The sequence below is a fragment of the Phocoena sinus genome, chromosome 9 (assembly GCF_008692025.1).
Source record: "Phocoena sinus isolate mPhoSin1 chromosome 9, mPhoSin1.pri, whole genome shotgun sequence".
NCBI lineage: Eukaryota > Metazoa > Chordata > Mammalia > Artiodactyla > Phocoenidae > Phocoena > Phocoena sinus.
In genome coordinates, this window is record NC_045771.1 from 19,012,898 (window position 1) to 19,037,684 (window position 24,787).

At 40.4% G+C, this 24,787-nt stretch overlaps 1 protein-coding gene and 1 non-coding gene across 3 annotated transcripts in view; both read right to left on the minus strand.

The window, feature by feature from the left end:
• Window positions 1-24,787, minus strand: part of EXOC4 (exocyst complex component 4) — an 856,192-nt gene that overhangs the window by 59,365 nt on the left and 772,040 nt on the right. For both annotated transcript variants that reach the window (XR_004351419.1, XM_032642974.1), the window contains one exon: window positions 8,828-8,969. Coding sequence is in view for 1 of the 2 variants with exons in the window: in XM_032642974.1 (XP_032498865.1) it covers window positions 8,828-8,969 (142 nt within the window). In the remaining variant the exon portion in view is untranslated. The remainder of the gene's footprint in view (window positions 1-8,827; window positions 8,970-24,787) is intronic.
• On the minus strand, window positions 16,327-16,433 carry LOC116759944. Its single transcript, XR_004351605.1, has one exon. It is a non-coding gene; the product is annotated as a U6 spliceosomal RNA (small nuclear RNA).

A 24,787-nucleotide genomic window follows, 5' to 3' on the forward strand; every position in this document is an offset into this window, starting at 1 on the left:
GCTCTAAAATCCTTTCCATGACAAGATTGCTTGCATAGAGTGAAAAGCATTATCTCTTTCAAGCAGATACTGTTGTAGTGAAAATGAGAGGCAGAGGTCACAGATCTTTGAAACTTTGGTTTCAATTGCCATTTACTAGCTATGTGACTTCAGGCAAGTTACTTTCTCTCTCTAGGCCTCAGTTTCCTTATCTGTAAAATGGGGATGATAACAACACATACCTCATAAGGTGCTCCGAGGAGCTACTACATAGAAAGAGTATAGAGCACAGGGGCTGGCAATATTATATTTATTATTGTTAACCTATTACTTAACCAAAACACTTACTGAACATGTATGAGTGTGTTAGAAATTGTGCTAGGCCCTGGGAATGTAAGACACAGTTTGTGCCATTAAAGACTTCACAGCCTAATGGGGATGACCAAGAAAAAAATGACCAAAAGATGACAGTTTCTCACTCAGAAGCATGTGTACCCAGGGTGCCATGGAAGTTTGCAGAGGAAAGGTTCAGAACAGGAGGTGATACCTGTCATAGAGGACATATCTGAGTGAGCTTGAGGAAGGAGTACATTCCTATGTTGAAATGCCCTGAGTCAGTCTGATAATGTAAAACTCTTAGGTTCTTTTTGGTAGGTATCACTAACTGCCAAGGAACTCTGAGATGCGTAAGGATTGGCTACTCCATAACCTCTGTATTAAGCTGTAATGAAAGACGTTGCAGGCCAAATAATTCTACCACTCATACAGGTATTTATTAAAAACAAACAAACAAACCCCCTGCACCATCCATTGGCAGGCATAGTTGAAACAGGTTGTTCTGTAAGCTTAGGGATTGTTTTAGGTTCTCTGTCTGATCTTGACATGGAAGGTTGACTGGGAGTAGACATAATGACAATTCAGAGTTAGGATTCTGTTATGCTTAGAGTTGGCATCAGGTAACAAGAAATATTCCTAAACAAATGGCCACAGCCTTGGGCATCATCCCTAATGATGCAACTATAGGTTTAACCATAATTTTTCTTTTTTTTGAGTCAGGTTTATTGACAGATAATTTACAAAGAGTAAATTCACCCGTTGTAGTGTACAGTTTTATGAGTTTTGACAAATGCAGCCAGTTGTATAAGAATCAGCATAATCAAATTATAGAACAATACCATCACCTCCAGAATTCCCTTGTGCCACCCTTGAAGTCAGCCCCTTCTTATACCCCAAGGCTCCTGCAGCCACAGCTCTATTTTCAGTCCCCACGGTTTTGTCTCTTCCAGAATGCCATATAAATGCAATCATACAGCATGTGGCCTTTGGGGTTTGGCTTCTTTCAGTCTGAGATTCATCCATGTTGCTGTTCATTCCTTGTGATTGCTGAGTGGCCTCCTGCATATGGATGTGCTACAATTTAACCCTTCACCAGCTAACATCTGGGTTGTTTCTAGTTTGGGGTGATTATGAATAAAGCTGCTTCGTGTATAGGTTTTCGTGTAAGTATAAAATTTCCTTTTTCTTGGGTAAATATCTACAAGTGGGATTGCTGCATCATATGGTACATATAAGTTTAATTTTATAAGAAACTGCTAAACTGTTTTCCAAAGCAGCTGTGTGCTATTTTGCTTTCCTACTACCAATGTACAAGAGTTCCGGTTGCTCCACATCCTCAAAAGCACTTACTGCTGTCAGGTTTTTTTTTTAATTTAAGCTTTTTTTTTTTTTAATTTAAGCTCTCACTGTTGTGGCCTCTCCCGTTGCAGAGCACAGGCTCCGGACGCGCAGGCTCAGCGGCCACGGCTCACGGGCCCAGCCGCTCCGCGGCATGTGGGATCTTCCCGGACCGGGGCACGAACCCGTGTCCCCTGCATCGGCAGGCGGACTCTCAACCACTGCGCCACCAGGGAAGCCCTGCCATGGTAATTTGATATCTGTACACCCTGTGAAAGGATTCCCTTCATCTAGTTAATTAACACACCCATCACCTCACATATTTAGCCTTTTTTTTTTTAACATCTTTATTGGAGTATAATTGCTTTACAACGGTGTGTTAGTTTCTGTTTTATAACAATGAGAACATGAAGTACTACTGTCTCAGCAAATTTCAATTATACAATACAGTGTTATCAACTATAGTCATTCTGGTTTACATTAGATCCTCAGACCTTATTTATCTTAGAGCTGAAATTTGTACCCTTTTACCAGCCACTTCCTATTTCCCGCATCCTCCAGCCACCACTTTTCTACTCTGTTTCTGTGATTTTCTTAAAAAAAGATTCCACATATAAGTGATACCATGCAGTAGTTGTCTTTCTTTGTCTAGCTTATTTCTCTTAGGATAATGTCCTCGAGAGCTTATCAATTAAAAAAAATTTTTTTAAGTCATTCTAATAGATGTATAGTGGTGTCTCATTGTGGTTTTAATTTGCATTTTCCTAGTGACTAATAATGCTGGACATATTTTCATGTGTTTATTTGCCATCCATACATCTTTTTTTTTTAAGATTTTTTTTTTATTTGGACCATTTTAAAAGTCGTTACTGAACTTGTTACAATATTGCTTCTGTTTTATGCTTTGTTTTTTTGGCCAAGGGGCATGTGGGATCCCAGCTCCCTGACCAGGGATCGAACCCGCACTCCCTGCATTGGAAGGCGAAGTCCCAACCCACCAGACTGCCAGGGAAGTCCCGCCATCTATATATGTTTGTGTTCACATCATTTGCCTAATTTTTTTATTGACTTGTTTTCTTATCGTTAACTTTTGAGAGTTCTTTATATATGCTGGATACAAGTTGACACGCATTTCGTAAACATTTTCTCCCAATCTTTGGCTCGTCTTTTCATCTTAACAATGTCTTTCAAAGAATTGTTTTAAATTTTGATGAAGTTTAATTTACCAGTTTTTTCTTTTATGGGTGGTACTCTGGGAGTCAGCTTTAAGAAATCTTTGCCCAAACAAAGTTACAAAGATTTCTTCCTGTATTTGCTTCTAGGAGTTTTATAGTTTGAGGTTTTACATTTAGAGCTATGATCCATTTTAAGCTAAGTTTTACAAAGGATGTGCTATACTTTTGTAACCTGCTCATGGAAGGGAATCCAAGTACCCTGACAACTAGTTCATTTTCATGATAGGTGATCACCTTAACGGTTGCTAATCAACTAATGATTAATTTTGCCAATAAAAACTCATTCTGACATTCATGTGCTAATTATTAAAGTATATGGTTTTGTTCAGGATACCAGTAACGGCATCAGTTGTAGTCCCTCCAGAATGTGACATTTTTGATATAATGAAAGTTGATCAACCCTGGAGTGGGATTCACGCCTAGGGAAATTGATTGCTACTGTGGTTGAAATTTAAACTAAGTAACTCTTAGTTGAAAATAGAATCAAGCCATTAATGCTAAAGTATTTTTACAGTAAATTATAGACATTACAACCTCAGACGATGGGAAGACCACATATCAATACAGAGGCATGAGGGTGTGAATGGAGGACCGTTTTAAGGAATGACCAGAAGTTCCTTTTAGAACATACAGATCACATGACAGAGGCATGAGGTGAGCTTGGGGAGATGCGCAGGGGCCAGGTCATCATAAGCTTTGAGCCATCTAAGGACTCTGGACTTTATGTGAGAAGTCACAGGGAGTCTTAAGAGGATTTTAAGAGGTGAAATTATATAATCAGATATGAGCTTTGGCAAGATGCCTCTGCACAGTATAAAGGGTGAATTAATGGCGGAGAATGGTAGAAATTAGAAGTAGAGACTACTTAGGAAATTACTATGAATTGGAGGTGAGTGCTTATACGATCCTGAAGTGAGTGGCAGAGAGGAGAGATAAAAACTGTTTTAAGATATTATCTTCCTCTCCCAAAATGATTAGAGATGAAAAGAAATTAAATTAGTCATTGGCAAATGTCAAATCCAGAAAAAGGATTTTTTTCTTTTTCTTTTGAATTCTGGCATGTTGTTGCTGACCTTAACACAACTCTGGCGTTAAGGTTTTCTGCAAATATTGCTCATTACACAGCGGGATGGTTGATTTCCAGAAAGTGCACACTTAGGATACCAACAGCGACAGGCAGTTACTGTTCAACCCACTTAGAACCCTCCTGATGGTGAGAGAAATCAGCTGATAAAGGTGACATTCTTAGCATCTTAGACTCAAATGGCAACTTAATTTTCTTCTTCTAAAGTTCAAATAGAAAAAAAAAAAACACCTCAACAATTTTTAATGGTCTCACCATGTCTTTCATCTCTTGGGGGTGTCACATGCCTTATGATTCAAACTAAAAAAGCACTGCTTAGTGGTTAAATGTGACCTACAGTGACACAGGTAAAATGTCTCATGCTCTTTGGATGGTCCTTCAACACAGAACCTACTGGATTTGAGAACCCTTTTCGGTTTTTTTTTTTTTTAGTGAAACAAATAAAGTGTTTATTAGGAGGAAAAAGAGTACGTGTGGATAGACACACAGGTGGGGAGAACCCTTTTTGGTTTTAACTTTAACAATGTTAAAGAAAAAGATGGGCTATGGATATAAAATATTTGAGGGAATAAGACAAATTTTTGGCATTTGAAGTTGTTCTGGACTTGCTAGCTTTCCCCATTAAGTTTTTCCCATTAAGTTTTTTTGGTCTATTCTATCTGTGCTCTCTTATTATAGTGGCTTCTTGGGTAAAAGTGCCAGAGACAGTGCCTAACCAGCCACTTCTTCATTGTACCAGCTCCTGGACCACAGGGCCTAAGTTCTAATTCTCCTTTACAGCGGGATGGGAACAAAACAAACAAACCTTAGCTGCTGATGGTGGCAAGGATGATGCTGGCCATGCAGTCTTTGTACCTCTTAAATACATGTCATGGACTGCCAAGTGAAAATGATCTCCAAACCAGTTCATTTTCTTTAATGAGCAACAGGTTTTGTTTGGGGAGCCCACACGTACTTTATCTGGGTTTGATTTCAAACCAGCTAATTCTCGAGAGTCACTGAGCACTTATTATGCAGCAGGACTGTTCCAGGTTCTGGAGCCAGAGCAGTGAAGGAGGCACACCTGATTCCTGCCTTCTATGTGCTAATGGTTTCTTCCACAGTCACCCACCGTGGGTGCCCAGAGCACTTAGCCATCTCCTCTATTCTAGCTTTGGACAACTACATTAGTGATTTATTTGAGATTTTCCTTATTCATTTTCTATCATCAACTGTACAAACAAACAAAAGCTCCTTACTGTGACAAGGAATGAATGAAATGTGTCAACATTCACTATCTGAGCAGTACATGGAGTGTTCTGTCTAGTTTTTTGTACCATACTTGAACAGGAACAAAGACAATTTGGAGCACATTCATAGGAAAGCAACCTGAATGTTGAAACCATGTTAAATGAAGACATAAGGAAATTTAATTTGGAAAAAATAAACATGTTTAGTGTTTTCATTTAAAGTCAGGGAAAGATAATTCTGCATCCGGGACTCTAAAACTCAGTCTTTTTTTGTTATCTATTCTTAAAATGATCTTTTTCTGTTTTTAAACTAATGATGAAGGAGATATAGCAATAGGTGTTACAGCATTGAATGGTTTCTTGTAAAGTTAATAAACAATGACTAAAATATGTTCGGCATTATTAAGAACAGTACTGCCAATATGTATAAAAATAAAAAGGGCAGGATAGACGTCAAGGATTGAAAAGATCTTACTCAAAGACCTTTGGGTAAGGCAAAGATGCCTTGAAAGTATCCCACTTGGAATTGACTACACACTACAGGCTGAGCATTCCAAATGAAGAGCACACCGTGAACCCACACAACCAATGGCATAAATTCCAGGAGCCGTGACAGTAATTAACTTGACGTTCCCTTGTTCTTCTGCGCAGCCCAGGTAACAGAGTCATCAGAGTGTTACTGGGTGTTTTTTTCCCCCCCGTCGATTGCGTTTATCTTACTCACAGAAAATACCCGATTTATTTCACCGTCAGCTTGTAAATAAATAGAAAACAAATCTAACACTTATCATAAAACAAATCAGAAATCATAGAGGAAGAGCCTTTATTTCTCAACAACTGAATGTAAGAAATAAGATCAGAAATAATGCTGAGTAAAACAGACTCGAAATCTACCATGCTACTTCAGTTGCCCTACTCAGGTCTTCACAAGCAATACAGAAGTAACTCACTGGACAAGATAATGAAGAATGCAAAAAGCAAGCAGCATACAAAAGAAGTGACATCAACAATACATTATCAAGTAAGCTTTGCCTGAGCACACCTGCAAGATAGCCAAGTTCTAACAGGAGTCCAAACATATGAACCAAAATCCTATTTACATTTTTAAAACCTAAATCTACTAAAAGACTCGAAACAAAAAGGCAATACTCTATCAACTTTAATAATGTCTCACAGTAATACAAAAGAAAATGTATTACTATACACTTTCTGATCCTGAGGGTTTTGATCCTGATGCTTCAAAACTATATATCCAACTGTCTATTTGACATTGGTACCCAGATGTCTAATAAGCATCTCAAACCAAACATCACCAGAACGGAATTCTTGATTTCTACCCCTCCCCCAACCTTTCTCAGTCCCTCAGTCTCTCTCACTTCACTCAATGGTCTTGGCATCCACATAGTTTTGCTCTGTGGTTTCCCTGGAGTCCTGGCCCCAAAGCTGTGGTTTTCCTGGAGTCCTTTCTTTCTCTCACTGCCACCAGTCCTGCACCCAGTCCAATCTATCAATATATCAGCTCTACCTTGAGAACATGTCCCAAATCCGACACTTCTCACGCCTTCACCTCTGTCATTCTGGTGCTCATATCTGGTCTTAACTGATCCCTCTGCTTCCATTCATATTTCTCCTTGCAATTTTTTTCCCATACGACAGCCAGAGTGATCTTTTAAAAATGTGAATGAGTGAATGAACGAATGAATATCTCCCCCTTGCTTAAAACCTTCTAATAGCTTCTTGAGGCACTTAGAATAAAATATGAACTCATGCTGTACAGCAGAGAATGGCACAACACTGTAAATCAACTACACTTCAATAAAAAAATAAAACAATCCGAACTCTTCACGTGGTCTGTAAGACGCTATAATGAGTCGGGCTCCATGACCCCACGTGATCAGGCTCCAGCCTGCCTCTTTACCTTTCCTTCCATTCCTCCCCACCTCCTTATTCACTGGGCTACAATCATACTGGACTCCTCTCTGTTCCTCAAATCTGCCAGTTTGGTTTTGTCTCAGGACCTCGTGAGTGCCCCTCCCTGCCTGAAACTCTTCTCCACTAGGTCTTTGTACAGATGGCTCTTTCTTGGTACTTTGTCACAATTTCCCTGGCCATTTTATCTATGAAACAAAATACCAGATCTCCCTTTCTCATCAACCCTAGCCATTCTCTACACTGTCCAGTATAACAATAGCTGCGTGTGGCCACTGAACACTTGTAACGTGACTAATCCAAATTTTGACGGGCCGTAGTGTAAAAGATGAAGTAGATTTCAAAGGCTTAGGACAAAAAAATGCAAAATAGATCAATAATTTTTATGTTAATCCCACATTGAAATGATAATATTTTGGATATACCAGGTTGGATAAAATATATTATGATTTACGTGTTTCTATATTTTCAAATGGAACCATTAGAATATTTAAATTATTTATGTGGTTCACATGTGTAGCTCACTTTATATTTCTATTTGATAGCATGGTTTAATTCCATTCTGCTATTTTATTTTTTTAGTTACACTAAGCTGAAATTTCCCTTTTTATTTACTCACTGGCTGTTTACCCCAATTAGAATGTAGCTCTATGAAAGTAGGGACCTTGAGTGTTTTTGTCATTGTTGTATCCCAATTCTTAGACCACTGTCTGGAACAAAGACAGCACTCAATAAATATTTGTTGAATGAATAAATAAATGATTGGAGACTTTCTGGTCTTTTCTTCCTACCGTTTCTAGAGGTGTGATAATAGAGTCTACCAAAGTTAATCAGAATATTCTATACTTCAGGGGAAGAAGCAAGAGTCCAAGAATATCGTATCTTGGAAACTTCTTGAATTATGATTGAACTTAATGTCTTCAATTGGGTTTTAGGTTCTTTTTTTTTTAAATATTTATTTCTTTATTTGGTGGCACAGGGTCTTAGTTGCAGCAGGTGGGCTCCTTAGTTGCAGCTCCAGGGCTCCTTAGTTGCGGCTTGCCAGCTTCTTAGTTGTGATATGTGAACTCTTAGTAGCAGCATGAATGTGGGCTCTAGTTCCCTGACCAGGGATCAAACTTGGGCCCCCTGCATTGGGAGTGCGGAGTCTCATCTACTGCGCCACCGGAGAAGTCCCGGTTTTAGGTTCTTAAAGAAAGGGATCGTGGTTCTAGCATCTGTATACTCCCTTCTTAGTACAGATTAGCATAGTACCTTACTAAAAATATCAATGGCAATAAAGTCATCATAGTCGAAAAGCTACCATATTTTGAGCACTTACTCTGTGGTAGGCATTGTACTTATAACTTATCATTTCGTTTATAAAATCTCTAAGTTAGAAATTACTGTTCCTATTTTTAAGAGGAGGAAACTGAGTTAGTAAAGTTAATTAACTGACTTAAGATGGCCTAGCCAACTAGTATAGACATTCCAATCTAGATCATTCTGATGTCATAGGCCATGCAAACTCCAAACCACCATATTCACAATACAGCATGTGCTTAAAAATTTTAACACTAAAAATCACTTTCAGTGTAAAAAAAAAAAGACATCTATAATACGAACCAAAAATGATAGTGATACTCTCCAGACATCAGTGAGTGATTTATGACCCACAGTGCAATTAAATCACAGTCTTGTGCTTGGCTGTGTCATACCTGACTTCCAGGTGTAGGACCAGCAAGCAGCGGTCAGCCATGTCCTGGAAAGACTTTGCAAGTTCGCTCAGAGTCTGCATGATCTGCTCTGACACTGGCGGGAGATCCACATTCACGTGGTTATCTTGAGCAGGAGACAGATCTGAAAGAAGGGGTGAGGACAAAACACCAATCATTTCATTAGATGCCTACAGATAGTTTTTGAAATGACATATGATTTTGTTGTTCATCATGCTGTTTTTATCAATTTGGCTAATACTAGTGTTGGCAGCATCAGACATCTGAGACATGACAGACTATTTCGGTACTTGATTAAGCATAAAAGCCCAGCTGATTGTCTTGCAGAATGACAGAAACAGGAGCTCAGAGTCGGAAGTGAACTTAGTAATCTAGCCCAACCATGTGGTCTATGCTTGTATTATCTGTACATCTTCAAGTGGCTGTTCAGCTTCTGCTTGCACACCCACACAAATGTTTGTGTAAGGAAACTCAATTCCTCTTGCGGCAGCCTATTCCATCTAAGAAAGATATGACCATCTTACATCAAGCCATGTCTGTTGTCATTGACTTCTAATCATTGGCCCTGGTTCTGCCAACTTAACAATCACTCTTAATTGTGTCAGTACTTCAAGTACTAAAGATATCTCTTTTGGCTTCCCTGAAGTCTTCTCCTTTTTGGGCTAAATGTCCCCAGACTTTCAACTATTCTCCAAATAATCCAACTGAGTCATTTTATAATTCTCATAATTCACCAAAAAAAACCTCCAATTGTTCTATATTTCCCTTGAAATGTGGGACTTAGGACCAAACATAATAAATACCACAGAGTGGTCTGACCTGTCTAGAAAGAGTGATCAATTCCCTTGTTCTAGAAGCCGTGTTCCTTGCGTGTAAGCCTAGAATCTCCTGGGGTGGTGTGGGGCGAGGAACAGGATGTGCTGCATTCTCCTTAACTCAAACAGAGCTTACTGACAATCGGTTAAAAGCCCTAAAAAGGTCTTTTGGGAAAATTTGATAAACCTACCTTCTCTATCTGTTGCAGGTAACTGATAAAATATTTAATAGCATTTGGCCATTTTCTACAGGAAAATACTAAATAGCAAAAATGTGAACTACATTTCCTTATGTCTAGACTTCTGTTGTGTATGCAGTTCCCCACTATTTCTCAAAGATCATCAACAATAATTCGGCAATTTAATTCAAAAGTTCTTTGAGTTCTCTAGAGCCTCAAAGGCTGGCTTTGAGTCCTGTCTCCACTCTTTACTTATAATTGTGACCAAGAGCTAATGACAAATTCCTTCCGCCTCAGTTTCTTCTGTAAAATGGAGATAACATACCTTCAGAATGTTGTTGGGAACACTGAATAAGTTACAGCTGTTGGGAGTATTGAATGGGTTAATGTAGATAAAGTGCTTCGGACAATAGCACGTAAAACTCACTGAATATTAATATAAATAATAAACACAAGTAATAATTATTCTTTAGCAAGCGATTTGTCCAGGTTAAGAGTCCTAAGCTTAATTATAGCAACAAGGTACTTAAAAGATATAATTCCATCCACCTTGAGGTTCAATTTCCATTTATTAGTATCTTTTGCTTTTCCATGTGAAAATTCTTCTCCTTCTCAGAGGATGCAGTGTCATTTGGAAGAAGGGCTCCCTGGACTTAGGGGACATGGGATTTGGCGAGGCACTACTGGCTAACTTGGGAGGTGTCCACCTTATAGAGCAGGGAGTCAACAGACATAGTGGAAGGCATATCTGCAGTTGTGGGCTTTCAGAGCTGCATCTATTCCTAGACTCAGCCAAGCACAGAGACTAGCCTGGAGAGACCGTCAAGAATTAAAAGGTTAAGTTCTCCTCAGTGGAAACAGACTTCAATAAATTAAAATATCATGGCAAACACACACAAAAAAGAATTTTGTTCAAGGGAACAGACGTGTAAGGAGGAAGGAAATATAGCAATGGAGATTTAAACTTATTACCAGTCTTGGCATCGTCTGAGATGTTCACTAACTCGGTCTGCAGGACTGGATGTAGACACTGCTTTCCTTCTAATGCTATCATTATTCAAGTTGTTTGACTGCAATGTGAGATTACTGCCTTAATAATGTTTTCTTTTGGCAGACTGGATGAAAGCAACTATAAGTAACACTAGTCTAATATTTCAAGGCATTTTAGTGCTTTTGATTCCTCTGTTGTGTGACACTACCTGTGCCGTGAATAGCAACGTATATATCAATAAAAAAAGGGAAAGGGGCTTCACTCATGGTGCAGTGGTTAAGAATCTGCCTGCCAATGCAGGGGACATGGGTTCAAGCCCTGGTCTGGGAAGATCCCACATGCCGCGGAGCAACTAAGCCTGTGCGCCACAACTACTGAGCCTGCGCTCTAGAGCCCATGCTCTGCAACAAGAGAAGCCACCGCAATGAGAGGCCCACGCACCGCAACGAAGAGTAGCCCCCGCTCTCCGCAACTAGAGAAAGCCCACACACAGCAATGAAGACCCAGTGCAGCCAAAAATAAATAAATAATATAAATAAATTTAAATAAATAAATAAAAAGGAAGAAATCAGACCCTAAGGAAACTGGGCTCATGGTCCAAGGTCTAAGGCTATACTAATCTCCCAACCTACCAAAGGCATTTTGGACAAATTTCACCAAGTTAAAAAACATTCCCTTTCTTCTTATAGAAATACGTAATTTCATCATGTGTAGCAGCTGACTGGCCAAACTCTGCAAATTAAAAAAAAAAAAAAAAAAGAATCCAAGTAGAATAAGTTAATAGCCAGGAAAGCAGCCTACATAAAACTTGCAATAGTTTAGAATAGCAGCATGCTGTACCTTTAGCTAGACTGTAATCTACAGCAAAAATAACATTTTAGTAAAGCACATGAAAACTGATGCCCGGGGCCCCACTGAAAAGCTGGTCTGAGAATTCCTCAGGGCTCACTGAAATTTATGAAGTTTTCTTAACAAGAAGGAATATACTGTGAAAAGAAGTGCTGAGCATTGCAAAGCCAACACAAAACAATTACCTAGCTCTCAAATGTCAAATGGAAATCTACAAAAAAGCAATGCTGAGAGAATCTGCTTGGGAGATTATAGTCAAGATAGGAGGTTACTGGACACCCACACACATACACACACACTCTTTCAGAGGTTCCTGGCTGTATATTTATATCAGGGATTGCCCTTCACATTGGCGGAGCCCACATATATTAGGCTTTAACAATATTAGTACTTGATTATTTTATTAAGATATGCACTTTAAGCTGTTTTTCTAGTACTGGGGATGGGGCACATCAGATCATTCAAAGTATCCTTGTTCCTCTTACAACCACTGCATAAAAGCATGCATCTTTGAGACGCCTAACTATTTGTGGCAACGTCACTGGGGCTTTCTGTGCTAAATTGGTTGGTTTATATGAGGATGCTGAACCTTGGTCTCTGGGGCAGACACTGCTTGTTAGGTGAACCAACAGATATAGCAAAGTCTCTCTTGTTCACTCCACAGTAGACTATAAGAAGCTAAATGTCTGCATTCCCAGCCTTGCTTGTGGCTGGAGGTGGCCATATGCCACTGTCTGGCCAATGACCCTCTAGGTAGATTCTTCTGTGGCAACCTGATCTAATCCTGGGCTAATTCTGCGACTCATCTTTTGACAGGAAAACAGAACAAAGTACAGACTGTTGCCACTAACATTTTCTGGATTTTAATCCCCCAAAAGTCTTCACTACCACTTGTCAATCCTTCACTAGTACTTGGCTAGTTCCTTTCTCTTTCTCAGCAACTTTCCCAAATTCATGCTGTGCTCCCCAGGCACTTTGTCCTTCCCACTCTCTTAACTCCTCTGTTGAGCACTTCAGATTCTTTTTTTTTTTTTTTAAATATTGTATTTATTTATTTATTTTTGGCTGCATTGGGTCTTTGTTGCTGTGCACGGGCTTTGTCTAGTTGCAGCGAGCGGGGGCTACTCTTGGTTGCGGTGCGCAGGCGTCTCATGTGGTGGCTTCTCTTGTTGTGGAGCACGGGCTCTAGGCACGCGGGCTTCAGTAGTTGTGGCTCGTGGGCTCAGTAGTTGTGACTCACGGGCTCTAGAGCGTGCGCTTCAGTAGTTGTGGCACACAGGCTTAATTGCTCCATGGCATGTGGGATCTTCCCGGACCAAGGCTTGAATCCGTGTCCAGTGCATTGGCAGGCAGATTCTTAACCACTGTGCCACCAAGGAAGTCCCTCAGATTCTTACTAAGACTTCAAAAGGACTGTCAGCATTTGCTTTCTCCATAGTCTTGCCTTCCATTAATTCTTCCATGTGCCATAATCTGATTTCTGCTTTCACCTGTTTACTAAATAATTATTCTGATAATAGTCACCAATGGTATCCTAATTGCCAAATCCATTGGGCACTTTTCAATCCTACTCTAAGAAAGGCTCTCTGCTACATTCCACAGGACTGCCCATTTCCTTCTTGAAATTCTGCTTTCTTTTGGCTTGTATGGCACCAAAATTCTCTGGGTGTCCTTTCACCTCTCTGCCGTTGTTTTAATAATTTCCTTCACTGGATACTCTTCCTTTAGCCCACCCATAAATGCTGGGGTTCCCAGGGATTTTTTTTCTCTATTGGTCTCCCTTGCTTGTCATTCTATATGCTCTCTCTGAGTGAGCTCATCAATTTTCATGGTTTTTTTTTTTTTTTTTGCGGTACGCGGGCCTCTCACTGTTGCGGAGCACAGGCTCCGGACGCGCAGGCTCAGCCGCTCCGTGGCATGTGGGATCTTCCCAGACCGGGGCACGAACCCGTGTCCCCTGCATCGGCAGGCAGACTCTCAACCACTGCGCCACCAGGGAAGCCAAATTTTCATGGTTTTTGCTATTATCTTGGAATTGTTGACTCCTAAACTACATTCGATCAACTGTCTGTAAGCTATCTTTACTGTACATCCTGCAGGCCTCTCAAATGCAATGTGTTCAAAACTAAAGTCTATCTTTAGCATCTGCTCTTTATCCTGAATTCTCTTTCTATTGGTGGTATATAAATCTAGGAAATCTCAGCTGCAAATACTGAGAGTAATCTCCTCTGTCTCCTCTCTCACTCCCCTCAGCAAGGAATAATTTCTGCCAACTTTATTCCCTAAACGTTTTCTTAATATATTTTGTCGTTTCTATATCTGCTCACTTTCTTGGTGGAGCCCTCATCTCTTCCATGGACTACCGCAATAGTCTCCTAACTGATGTCTTTGCCTCAGTGCCTGGCCCCTACCTTACTTCAATCTTCCATATTTAGCTAATTAAATATGTTAAAGTTATTTATCTAAGACACAAAATTTGACTATGTCAATTACTTGTAAAAACAGTATCAATGTTTCCCATTGCTTATATCATGAACCTCCTTAGCAAGGCTTTCCATGATTTTGGGTTTCTGCCCAACACTTCAGTTTTTCTCCATCTTTCATCACTTTCTCCTTCCTCTCCAACTTCTCTCTTCTGCAACTCTGGGCCCTTTGACCTGCCATCCTTTTAAAGCAAATTCCTTAAACATATTATGGTGTTTTAGGATTCTATACCTTTGATGGCTCTTATTCCTCTTTCTGAACTATTCATGCTTTCTGGCTCAGAAAGTCTTTCCCGATTCTCCAGGCAGGGTCATTTGTTCCTCTGGTTGTGTTTTTCACACAGTTCTATTAGTTATCATATTCCATTGATATTATCTGTTTATCAGTATGTATCCCTACCAGATCATTAACTCCTTCAAGTAAGGGATTTTATACACACACACACACACATACACACACATGCACCCACATTTTCAGGGCCAGCAGAATAACAGGAGACATTACAGGAGCTTGATCAAGGCCTTTTTAAACAGAACAAATGATTTAATTGACCAATATAACATGACAAATAATTCATATAATAACAGATCGATAAAGATCAGGCAGGAGAAGGAATGACTTGCCATTTACAACTATAACTTTCACTTTAGTTCCTTGAGTATATCCTAGGGACAGAGTAGGATAGGGAAGTAATTTATTACAGCTGGTTTCCTGGGCTGTCTAGGAATCTTGCAAAAGTACTATTTAAGACAATTCTGGCCAACCCCTACAGCCTAAGTACTTTTTCTATAAATTGTATTGCCTTTAGAAGTCACCTTGATTTCATGAGTCCACCTTCCTGAAGCCAAGACTTGGGGGTCTCTCTCTTCTATTGAAATAAAATCCCTGGCATATCGGATACTCAGCATCTCTCCAGGAAAGCCATATACTAACTGTCACGGAGAAGCAATCAGCCTAGGACATTAGGATGTCTCAAGTGGTTCCACATCCTAATATTAACCAGACTGAAATCTGTTTAGGTCTTAAAATTAGTCAAAATTGAACACATTCAGACCCAGAAGAGCATCTGTTTTCAAGGATGCAGCTGCTACACTTTCAATGGCAACTTACTGTGACTTCTTTAATTGATTCATAGGAGGATGTCCTTTTGCACCTGCAATATTATCTGAAATGGCTGCAGTATTAGCTTACACTAGTATCAGCTGTCACGAAAGTGATCAATTGAAAAGGGGAAGATGCTCATAGCAGGAAAAGTAAGGTTAACTCTGTGAATTCAGACTTTTTAGAAGATGGGAAAAGACAATGAAGAATGATCTCATGAGATTTTCTCACTGGGAAACAGTTCAGAAGATCAAATTTTGGTAGAATCGTTATTTCTGACTGCTCTTCCTGTTTGTACAGATACCACATAAGATCTCTGCTTGAACCTGGGATAAAATTATTTAGTTTTCAATCTTCAGTTTTCCTATTTAGAAAATGGTGGCAATAGGACCGTCCTAACTCCTAGAACAATGTATTATTAGATTTTGGAAATAATTTTGAGATCCTTTGATGCTGTAATCTGGCACACATTATAAAAAAATAAAATGAAGGATGCCAATTAGCCTGTGACACTAAGAACTCCTGGGGCTTACAGAGTCAATGGGGGCTGTGACAGGAGACCTCCATCTAACTTCTATTTTCTCCTTAAATACCTATGGGATATGCTACTATCAAGCCCAACACTAGGATAGGATTTAAAAGTGTCCTACACTATAATACCACAGATCCAAGTTGGAACTCTAATGCCAGCTAGCTCTATCCTCAGCCTTCTTAACTTCTCTGCACCACTATCCCTACTTTTTTTTTTTTTTTTTGCGGTACGCGGGCCTCTCACTGCTGTGGCCTCTCCCGTTGCAGAGCACAGGCTCCAGACGCGCAGGCTCAGCGGTCCTGGCTCACGGGCCCAGCCGCTCCGCGGCATGTGGGATCTTCCCAGACTGGGGCACGAACCCGTGTCCCCTGCATGGGCAGGTGGACTCTCAACCACTGCGCCACCAGGGAAGCCCACTATCCCTACTTTTTATTCATTCCCTTAAATTATTTGCAGCATATGTATGCTAACCTTCCTCCACCCCAGTGCTTTGTACACATTAGGCACTTATAAGTATTTTTCTTTTGCTTAAAAACATGGAACGCTTCATGAATTTGCGCATCATCTTTGCGCAGGGGCCACGCTAGTCTTCTCTGTATCGTTCCAATTTTAGTATATGTGCTGTCGAAGCGAGCACTATAAGTACTCTTTTTTTTTTTACTACAAGTATTCTTAAATTATTTATCTATGAAACCTACTGGCTTCTGGTATGGATAGGTGATTTTCACATGCTAAAGTATCTACTGTCTTATTAGCATCTAATTTGAATTTTCTTATGATAGAGACGTTCTTCCTCCTTAACTAAGCCAATTACTCCAAGCTAAAATTTCATGGTGACTCTTCCGATCACTCTTTCTCTTTCCTGAAACACATTTTTAACACCTAGCTACTCTTTGCCAACAGCCCTAGCGTTAGCCCCTATTATCAAGTCATATAGTCACTCTTTCCCACTCTCCTAACAATTTAGAACCTAGTTTTAAGTTCTTTTCTACATAAGTATGGGCCTTATCTAAGAAACATGTTTGGTAGGTTCTCTCCATTTTGCTTCCTATTTCAGAAGCAATGGTTCTTCTGTCCCCAAACAGTAACTACCTCTTCTCAGTCCCGATTACTTTAGAAATTTTGGGTTTAAACTAGCAAAGTCAATTGATTTTGAAAACCAAAATGCTGACTCAAATTGCTCCTTGACCTATAAAATTATGATTGTAAAGTATGGGGACATATTATGCATTATTCAGATTAGAACTTGTATGTACATGCATACACATGTGTATAACCAGCTCTGGAAATACAGCCTGCTCTATGAAACATCACACCCAAACAACGAATCCTTTTGTATCTCATAGCCATGCAACAAGAATGCTAAGCCTTGGGCCTCCCTGGTGGCGTGGTGGTTGAGAGTCCACCTGCCGATGCAGGGGACACGGGTTCGTGCCCCAGTCCGGGAAGATCCCGCATGCCGCGGAGCAGCTGGGCCCGTGAGCCATGGCCGCTGAGCCTGCGCGTCCGGAGCCTGTGCTCCGCAACGGGAGGGGCCACAACAGTGAGAGGCCTGCGTACCGCAAAAAAAAAAAAAAAAAAAGAATGCTAAGCCTTTTCACTGCTGCTTCTGGAAGGGAGCTCTTTTTTGTCCACCCTTATAGAGGAAGAAGGGCAAATAAAAGAGATTTTTTAAAACTGTAACATGTAAACATGTTACATCTTTTCCCACTCTTAATCATAAGATGATGGGCAATATAAATTCTTAGTGTTCTTTGGAACCTCTCCCTATCACTCCCCTCTCTCTCCTCTGAAATGTCCTATAGTCTCCTAACTATAGATAGTAACTATTTGGGGCTGAAAAAATATGCCTGTCCCACTCACTGCCCAGCCCAATGTCCCAGATGTTCAATAACATTTATTTGGGAATGTATTATTATAAGGCTAAGGCAAAACCAAAACAAAACCTACACCAAAAGAACCCGAAGACCAGCTTTTTTTTTTTTTTTTTTTTTTTTTTTTTCGAAGACCAGCTTTGACAAAGAAATTGCACTTTTGCCATTTGCAGCAACATGGATGGACCTAGAAATTATCATACTAAGTGAAGTAAGTCACACAAAGACAAATATCATATTATATGACTTATATGTGGGATCTAAAAAAATTATACAAATGAAGTTATTTACAAAACAGAAATAGACTCACAGACACTTAAAACAAACTTATGGTTACCAAAGGGGAAAGGGGGGAGGGATAAAGTAGGAGTTTGGGATTAACAGATACACACTGTTATATATAAAATAGGTGAACAACAAGGTCCTACTGTATAGCCCAGGGAACTATAGTCCATATCTTGTAATAACCTATAATGGAAAAGAATCTGAAAAAGAATATATATATATATATATATATATATATATATATATATGAATCACTTTGCTGTACACCAGAAACTAACACAACATTGTAAATCAACTATACTTCAATTAAAAAAAAATAACTTGGGCTTCCCTGGTGGCGCAGTGGTTGAGAGTCCGCCTGCCGATGCAGGGGACACGGGTTCGTGCCCCGGTCTGGGAGGATCCCGTGTGCCGCGGAGCGGCTGGGCCCGTGGGCCATGGCCGCTGAGCCTGCGCGTCCGGAGCCTGTCCTCCGCAACGGGAGAGGCCACAACAGTGAGAGGCCCGCGTAACGCATAAAAAAAAAAAAAAAAAAAAAAAAAATAACTTGCACTTAATTTTGTGGATGATGCTTAAGAGTAATTTTCATCTCTGTGAAACCATACTCTTTTCTATTGTTTCCCAAAGGAGTAAAATTTATTCTTCCACTTTTTAATCACCTCTAGAACACATTTCTTAACAACCCCAAGCCTCGTTTTCCTCATCTCTACAACTCGGAGCGTTGTTGTGAGGACCAAATGGGGAATGTGGTCCCTAACACAGCACCTGCCACAAAGCTAGGGACCGTCCTCTGAACTCTAGTAACTCTCTGCCCCCCTCTTCTGGCCTCACCACTTTCACCTTGCACTGTATTTCCCTGATAGATTGTGAGATCCAGGACAACAAAGGCAATAACTTATTCTTCCTGGCATCTCTCATAGTCTATAGCTCTTCTTTACACTCAGCAGTAATGTCTATTGAATTAAATCTTCAAGTTAAGAACAAAGAATTTCATAATTTTTTTTCCCATTATATCTTCACAATGCTGTTAACCTATGTTTTCCAAATAGTTTGGTAGCCTGTGACATTATTCTATTTCAGGGTAAGAAACTGAAGCTCCAGAAAGCCTATGAGTATTTGAAACTGCAGAATTATGCCAAATGCTGACCTATACAGGGAAAGCAAGGGAGATTTGTGTAAGGCCCATTGTGAAGAACAAGTCAAAAGTAAGAACCAAGGTAAAAAAGGATAGCTGTTTCCTTAGGCTACCAAGGAGAGAGGCCAATTCTGAGCCAACAGTGTATCCTACACACCGCAGAGTTCCATAGTGGGAAAATCACATCCAGTTCCTCACGAAACAGTGCTTGATGGTCACAAGCTTGAGCAGGCCCTGGACCTCCATTACGTTTAGCATTCGACTCCTATCTCCATGCAGTGCAAACGGCACACACACATGGTTTTTACACCCTGGGAATGACAGAACAGACCTCAGTCTCTTTCAGTCCTGGGGGGGAAACATTAAGATTGATTTTTCTTTTATTCCAAATAATCCTCCCTGAGGCTTGGTAAAAACCTAATCGTCTACTAAAAAGGTGTGTGGTATGGCCAATTCAGGTCCTGCCAGATATGAAAGAGAAATGGGGGGAAACATTAATGAACAGCTCCTGTCCTTCTGTTGAAAGACACTATTGTAGAGCTATCTTAGATTTCCATGGACTTTGTAAGCCTTTTGTATTCCTGTAAAACCCTGCAACTAGGGGCTTCCCTGGTGGCGCAGTGGTTGAGAGTCCGCCTGCCGATGCAGGGGACGCGGGTTCGTGCCCCGGTCCGGGAGGATCCCACATGCCGCGGAGCGGCTGGGCCCCTGAGCCATGGCCGCTGAGTCTGCGCGTCTGGAGCCTGTGCTCCGTCCGCAATGGGAGAGGCCACAACAGTGAGAGGTCCGTGCACCGCAAAAAAAACAAAAAAAAACCCCCTGCATCTAAGAGCATCTTAAAATGTTAATAAATACTTAATCAGATATTTTGGTGAAAAAACGACACAGATTTAAGTTTTAACAGAATTTTAGAGGCAAAAATATTATACAACAAAGCGATAACATTTATGCGTGTGTTCAAACAGGATCCTTCCAGCTTTGCATTTGTAAAACTTCCAAAGAGCCTAAGGGGATGGCTTATTCACTGGGTAAATTAGAAACATTAGGTCCATTTACAAATGGTAAAACTGAACCAAATGGAAAGAAAGCATGTAACCCAATATGACAGCAAAAAAGTGCCACAAATAAAGATAGAACTAAAGGAGTTAAAATGAAAATCCTATATGTCATCCCTCTTCATTTTAATTTTTTCTTTGCCTTTTTCCACGAGTTTCCTGCTCAGGCAGCTGCATCATTCATAAGTTTGGGCCAAGTTGAGAAATAAACATCACCTTTTTGACTGACAGCAAATACAACCTCACTTTTATCTTTGTAGCCCCAGCATAGAAAGCAGTTTCTGCAACCAGCAGTCAAGTATCAAGTTCAATGAACAAGATGGTACCCTTTGGAGACAGACCTGAGTTCAAATTCTGACTTTCTCATATACCATTTGGGTGAACTTCTCCATCACAGATTCTCCACTTGTAAAAGGAGAATCCTCATACCTACCTCATGGGATTCTGAATATTAAATGAGAAAATGTATAAACAGAATAGTGTTCGGCACACAAGGGCTTAATATATGGCAATTACTGTTACTACTACTATTACATATTCAGTAACGATGTGTTGAATGAAAAAAAATGACAAAATGACAAAAACCCAGTATTCTTCTTTATCTATATAGCTTCAGGTAAAGGAACGATTATACTAGCTTTATGCATTTAAATGCATTTAATGGGAAAACCTGATGAGCTACTATTACTGCAGAGAAAAATAGGTAGAATTCTAGAAGCACTGGTCACTCTGATCCTACTGCTATGTGGACGACACACAGAAAACTGACTTAACTGCAAGACAGAGTTGACCCGGCCACCAAGCACAGACCATCACCGAGACTAGCTGTGTAGTTGGTGACAGCTCCCTTTGAAGCAGGCTGGAAGTAAGAAATATGGAGAGAATTAACTTGCTAACACACAGGGCAGGGTTTGCAGATGTAAATCTTGCTAAGAGAATTTCTACTCAGTGAGGACAAGCGTGGCCACTTCTCCAGGATGCAGTAAAAATAACAGTTAAGTAGCTCCCCTTTCATTTCTCCTGGGTCAGATATTCCCTGTGCGGGCTAAACTGATGCATGGGTGCCACACACCTACTGACTAATGTCTTGTGAAGGTGCATAACATACAGCCATATTTCTGTCTTTATACATTAGTAACACATGAATACTGGTCACACATCCATTCTGGTCTTGCCACATAATCCCTAGGATAATTAACAGTTCACAGAGATGCTTCCAGAATCAACTTTCTAAAAACCAAAAGATTAATAATCTGTTTTTTACGCCAGTTAAGGGTAAGCTACATAGAGAAGCAATCATTTATCTATCAGGTCATTATATAATTTCAGGATATTGCCTGAAAATCTAAATAATTTTATTTCCTGAAGTAAAAGAGTATGGTTCTCATGTTAATTATGAACCTGATTTTTCTACCTACCACAACATTTCTTTGGGGTTAACTACCTATGTTTAGGCTTAGAAAGTAGTGGTTAAATTCTGACTCAACCACTTGACTTGACTCAACTGAACAACCTTGGGCAAACTGTGAGAACTCTGAATTGGAACAGTTATTGTTTCAGCCTCCAAAGGTCTGTGTAAGGATTCAACGATATAGAACACATAAAGCTTTCAGAACAACGTTTAGTACATAGTAAGGGTTCAGTAAATCTACGCTATTATTGTTGGATCTCCTAGTGGGAACTCTGGAAGAGTGAAACTCCTAGACTCATCTCCTTACTCATCAAAACACCTTGCAAAAAACCAGACAGCTGTGGGCTTAGTTGTTCCTGTGGCTAACGCACAGAAAGGAAATCACATGTTGAGATATTAAGACATTCAAACTGTATAAACTCATGACATTTTGACCTTTAAATAAGGAACTGCAAAGGTCTGAGAACACTACAGAATTCTCTCAATGTTCAAATCAGTGGAGACATGCAGGAGGAAAAAAAGGATTCAGGGTGGCAGGCTTAAATTTGCTCTTTTCATCCACAAAAAGGGGAGAATGATTTTCTTCGGGGCTGCAAATCCAGTAAAAGAGGCCATTTCAGGCAGGCATGAAGAGGTGGCCGTTTGGTGGGAAAGCAAGGAATGACACTCAAAAGCAGCTTGGGAGGAGATCAAGTAGTCTTCCTCACCTTATTTTGAGGGAGGAATGACAAGGATCTCTCTTTTCCAGAAAAGGATGTCCCCAGTACTTGATTCTTTAGCCAAGTGAACTGGGGTGTTATCTTAGGAGTTCAAAAGGATATTCAAAAAAGCTTTGAAATTGTGTTTTTGAGAGATCAGGTCTTCCTTACTCACATAGGGCCGGAAAGGCAATATTTTTATATTTTGAATTAGCATCTATTTCATGGTCACAGTTTATTTTCCCTCCTGCCACAGTTTATTCTCCCTCCTGAGGAGAGAGAAGAAATACACACGAGTATGTGTCTATGTGGTAGAGGTAAGGGAGTAATGATGATGAATCCATATAGACTCTGAAATTTTGACCTGAAATGATAGAAATTGCGATTTCACTTGAAGAGACTGAAATTGCGTTATAAATTATTTCGATATGCACATAAAGACACTGACAAGTCAGGTCTTCTATTAAGGCTAAAACAGCTGAATCAGGCTTATTTTGGAAAGATGGTTTCTATATTTACCACCATAGGAGACTTGTTATTTTATTTGCTTTCTTGGGACTATGTTCCCTTTGATATCACCCTAGATTAAATTTACTACAGAAAGTGAGATGGGCAAATGGTCTGTGCCCTTGTCTGCTGTCATCTTGGCATCATCCCCAGCCCCTTTCCTGGAAGCACATTTTCCAACTTCTTGCCAGTAGGGTTTGGAGTTTAGATTCCACCAGTGAGAGGCACTCCCGAAAGATGTGGAAGGCGAAAAGAAAGGGAGGGCATCATCCTCCTCTTGCAGCGGGAGAAAGATGCTCAAGCAGATGGCAAATAAGAGGCTTGCGGCAGCTTCCAGGAGAGCTCCTGCAACAGCTGCTTCCTGACTGCAGGCAGGTTAAACCACTGGCGCAGCTCCTGTATTTCTTCATTTCCCCGCAAGCCAGCCGCTAGTTCTCCTTGCTCTTTGCTTCCTTCCAGCTATTTTCTAAGCCCTTTTAGCAATTTTTAAAACATCTAATTCCTTGTATTCAATTCCCTCTTGCTTGAAATCCCTAAAATGGCTTCTGTTTCCCTGACTGAGCCTTGATGAATAAATATAACCTTCTGCCCATGAGATATTTCTGAGCTAAGGCAACTCAGATCTCAGGGCACATCTGGAGCAGGAAGGAGTGGGATGAAGGGTCACCAAGAATCCCTGGGCCACCCTTCGACGGCATGTCGTAACCCCTGAGGCAAGGATTTTCAGGATGTGCTCCATAGCGTTCCTAATCTCCCAATCTCCATTCTCTCGGTTTTGCCCTCCTCCGCCATCCGAGAAGCTCCTCTTTCATTCGTTACCCATTAAGATTTGGCAGGACAAGTCTGCTGCTAAAAGAGCTGTTTGCAAGCCACTGCCCTTGAAGAGGAAGGATCTGGTCACAAGCAAACAACGTCCCACTGTACTGCAACCTCCGAGTGCCAGCCAAACATTTAAATTATGGGACAAAGGGATAAAGGCCAAACATTTAAATTACGGCACAACTCCTATAGAATAGGGATGAGTGGCAGGAAGAGCTATATAAGTAATAAAAATAATATTTACCGGGAAATGAACGACTTGCTTTCTCTTTATCATTTTAGTTACACGAACTGTAGGATAATTTTTTTGGTACTTACTGAGTACTGAACAAATTATAAATTGCTCTCATTCTGACTAATGCACGCCAAGATTCCCTTGCAAAGTAGATTCAATCTTCCCTTCAGGAAATGTTTCACAGAACCATTTTGCTGTCTAATTTTTCAGAAAACTGTGCCATGGGGTTTTCTGCAGTTTTCTAAAGAAATTACAGATTAAAGGTATAGGCTCAACAAAGTAGACGTCTTTATTTTCTTTTATTTATTTATTTTTGGCTGCGTTGGGTCTTCATTGTTGCACGCGGGCTTTCTCTAGTTGCAGCGAGCAGGGAGGCTACTCCTCGATGTGGTGCACAGGCTTCTCATTGCGATGGCTTCTCTTTTTGCAGAGCATGGGCCCTAGGCGCCCGGGCTTCAGTAGTTGTGGCACACAGGCTTAGCTGCTCCACGGCATGTGGGATCTTCCCAGACCAGGGATCGAACCCATGTCCCCTGCATTGGTAGGCAGATTCTTAATCACTGCGCCACCAGGGAAGTCCCGAGAATTTTTATCTTAGCGAAGTCACTCGGTTTGGAGCTGCTTTCAGTGACTATATAAAAGCTTCGGCTTCATACTGAGGTATCTTCTAAAATACTCCATGTCCGTGAGAACCCTAAGTATGTAGCAACTTCTGGGCTCCATGGTTTGGATCACCAGCCCTTTGGCAACCAGGTTAAAGGCCTGAAGTTTAGAAGGAACAATCTAGGTATTGACCCAGAAAGGCTTAGATCTCTTTGTTCTTAGGCTATTCATCAGAACACTCACTTTTAAAAAGTGAATAACATTCTTAAATTTTTACATCTTCCTCTGTTGGACTGACTAATAGAATTTCATTTTCAGAGAAACAACAAGTGATTTTGGTAAATCTTGGTTTGATAAAACATAAGAGCT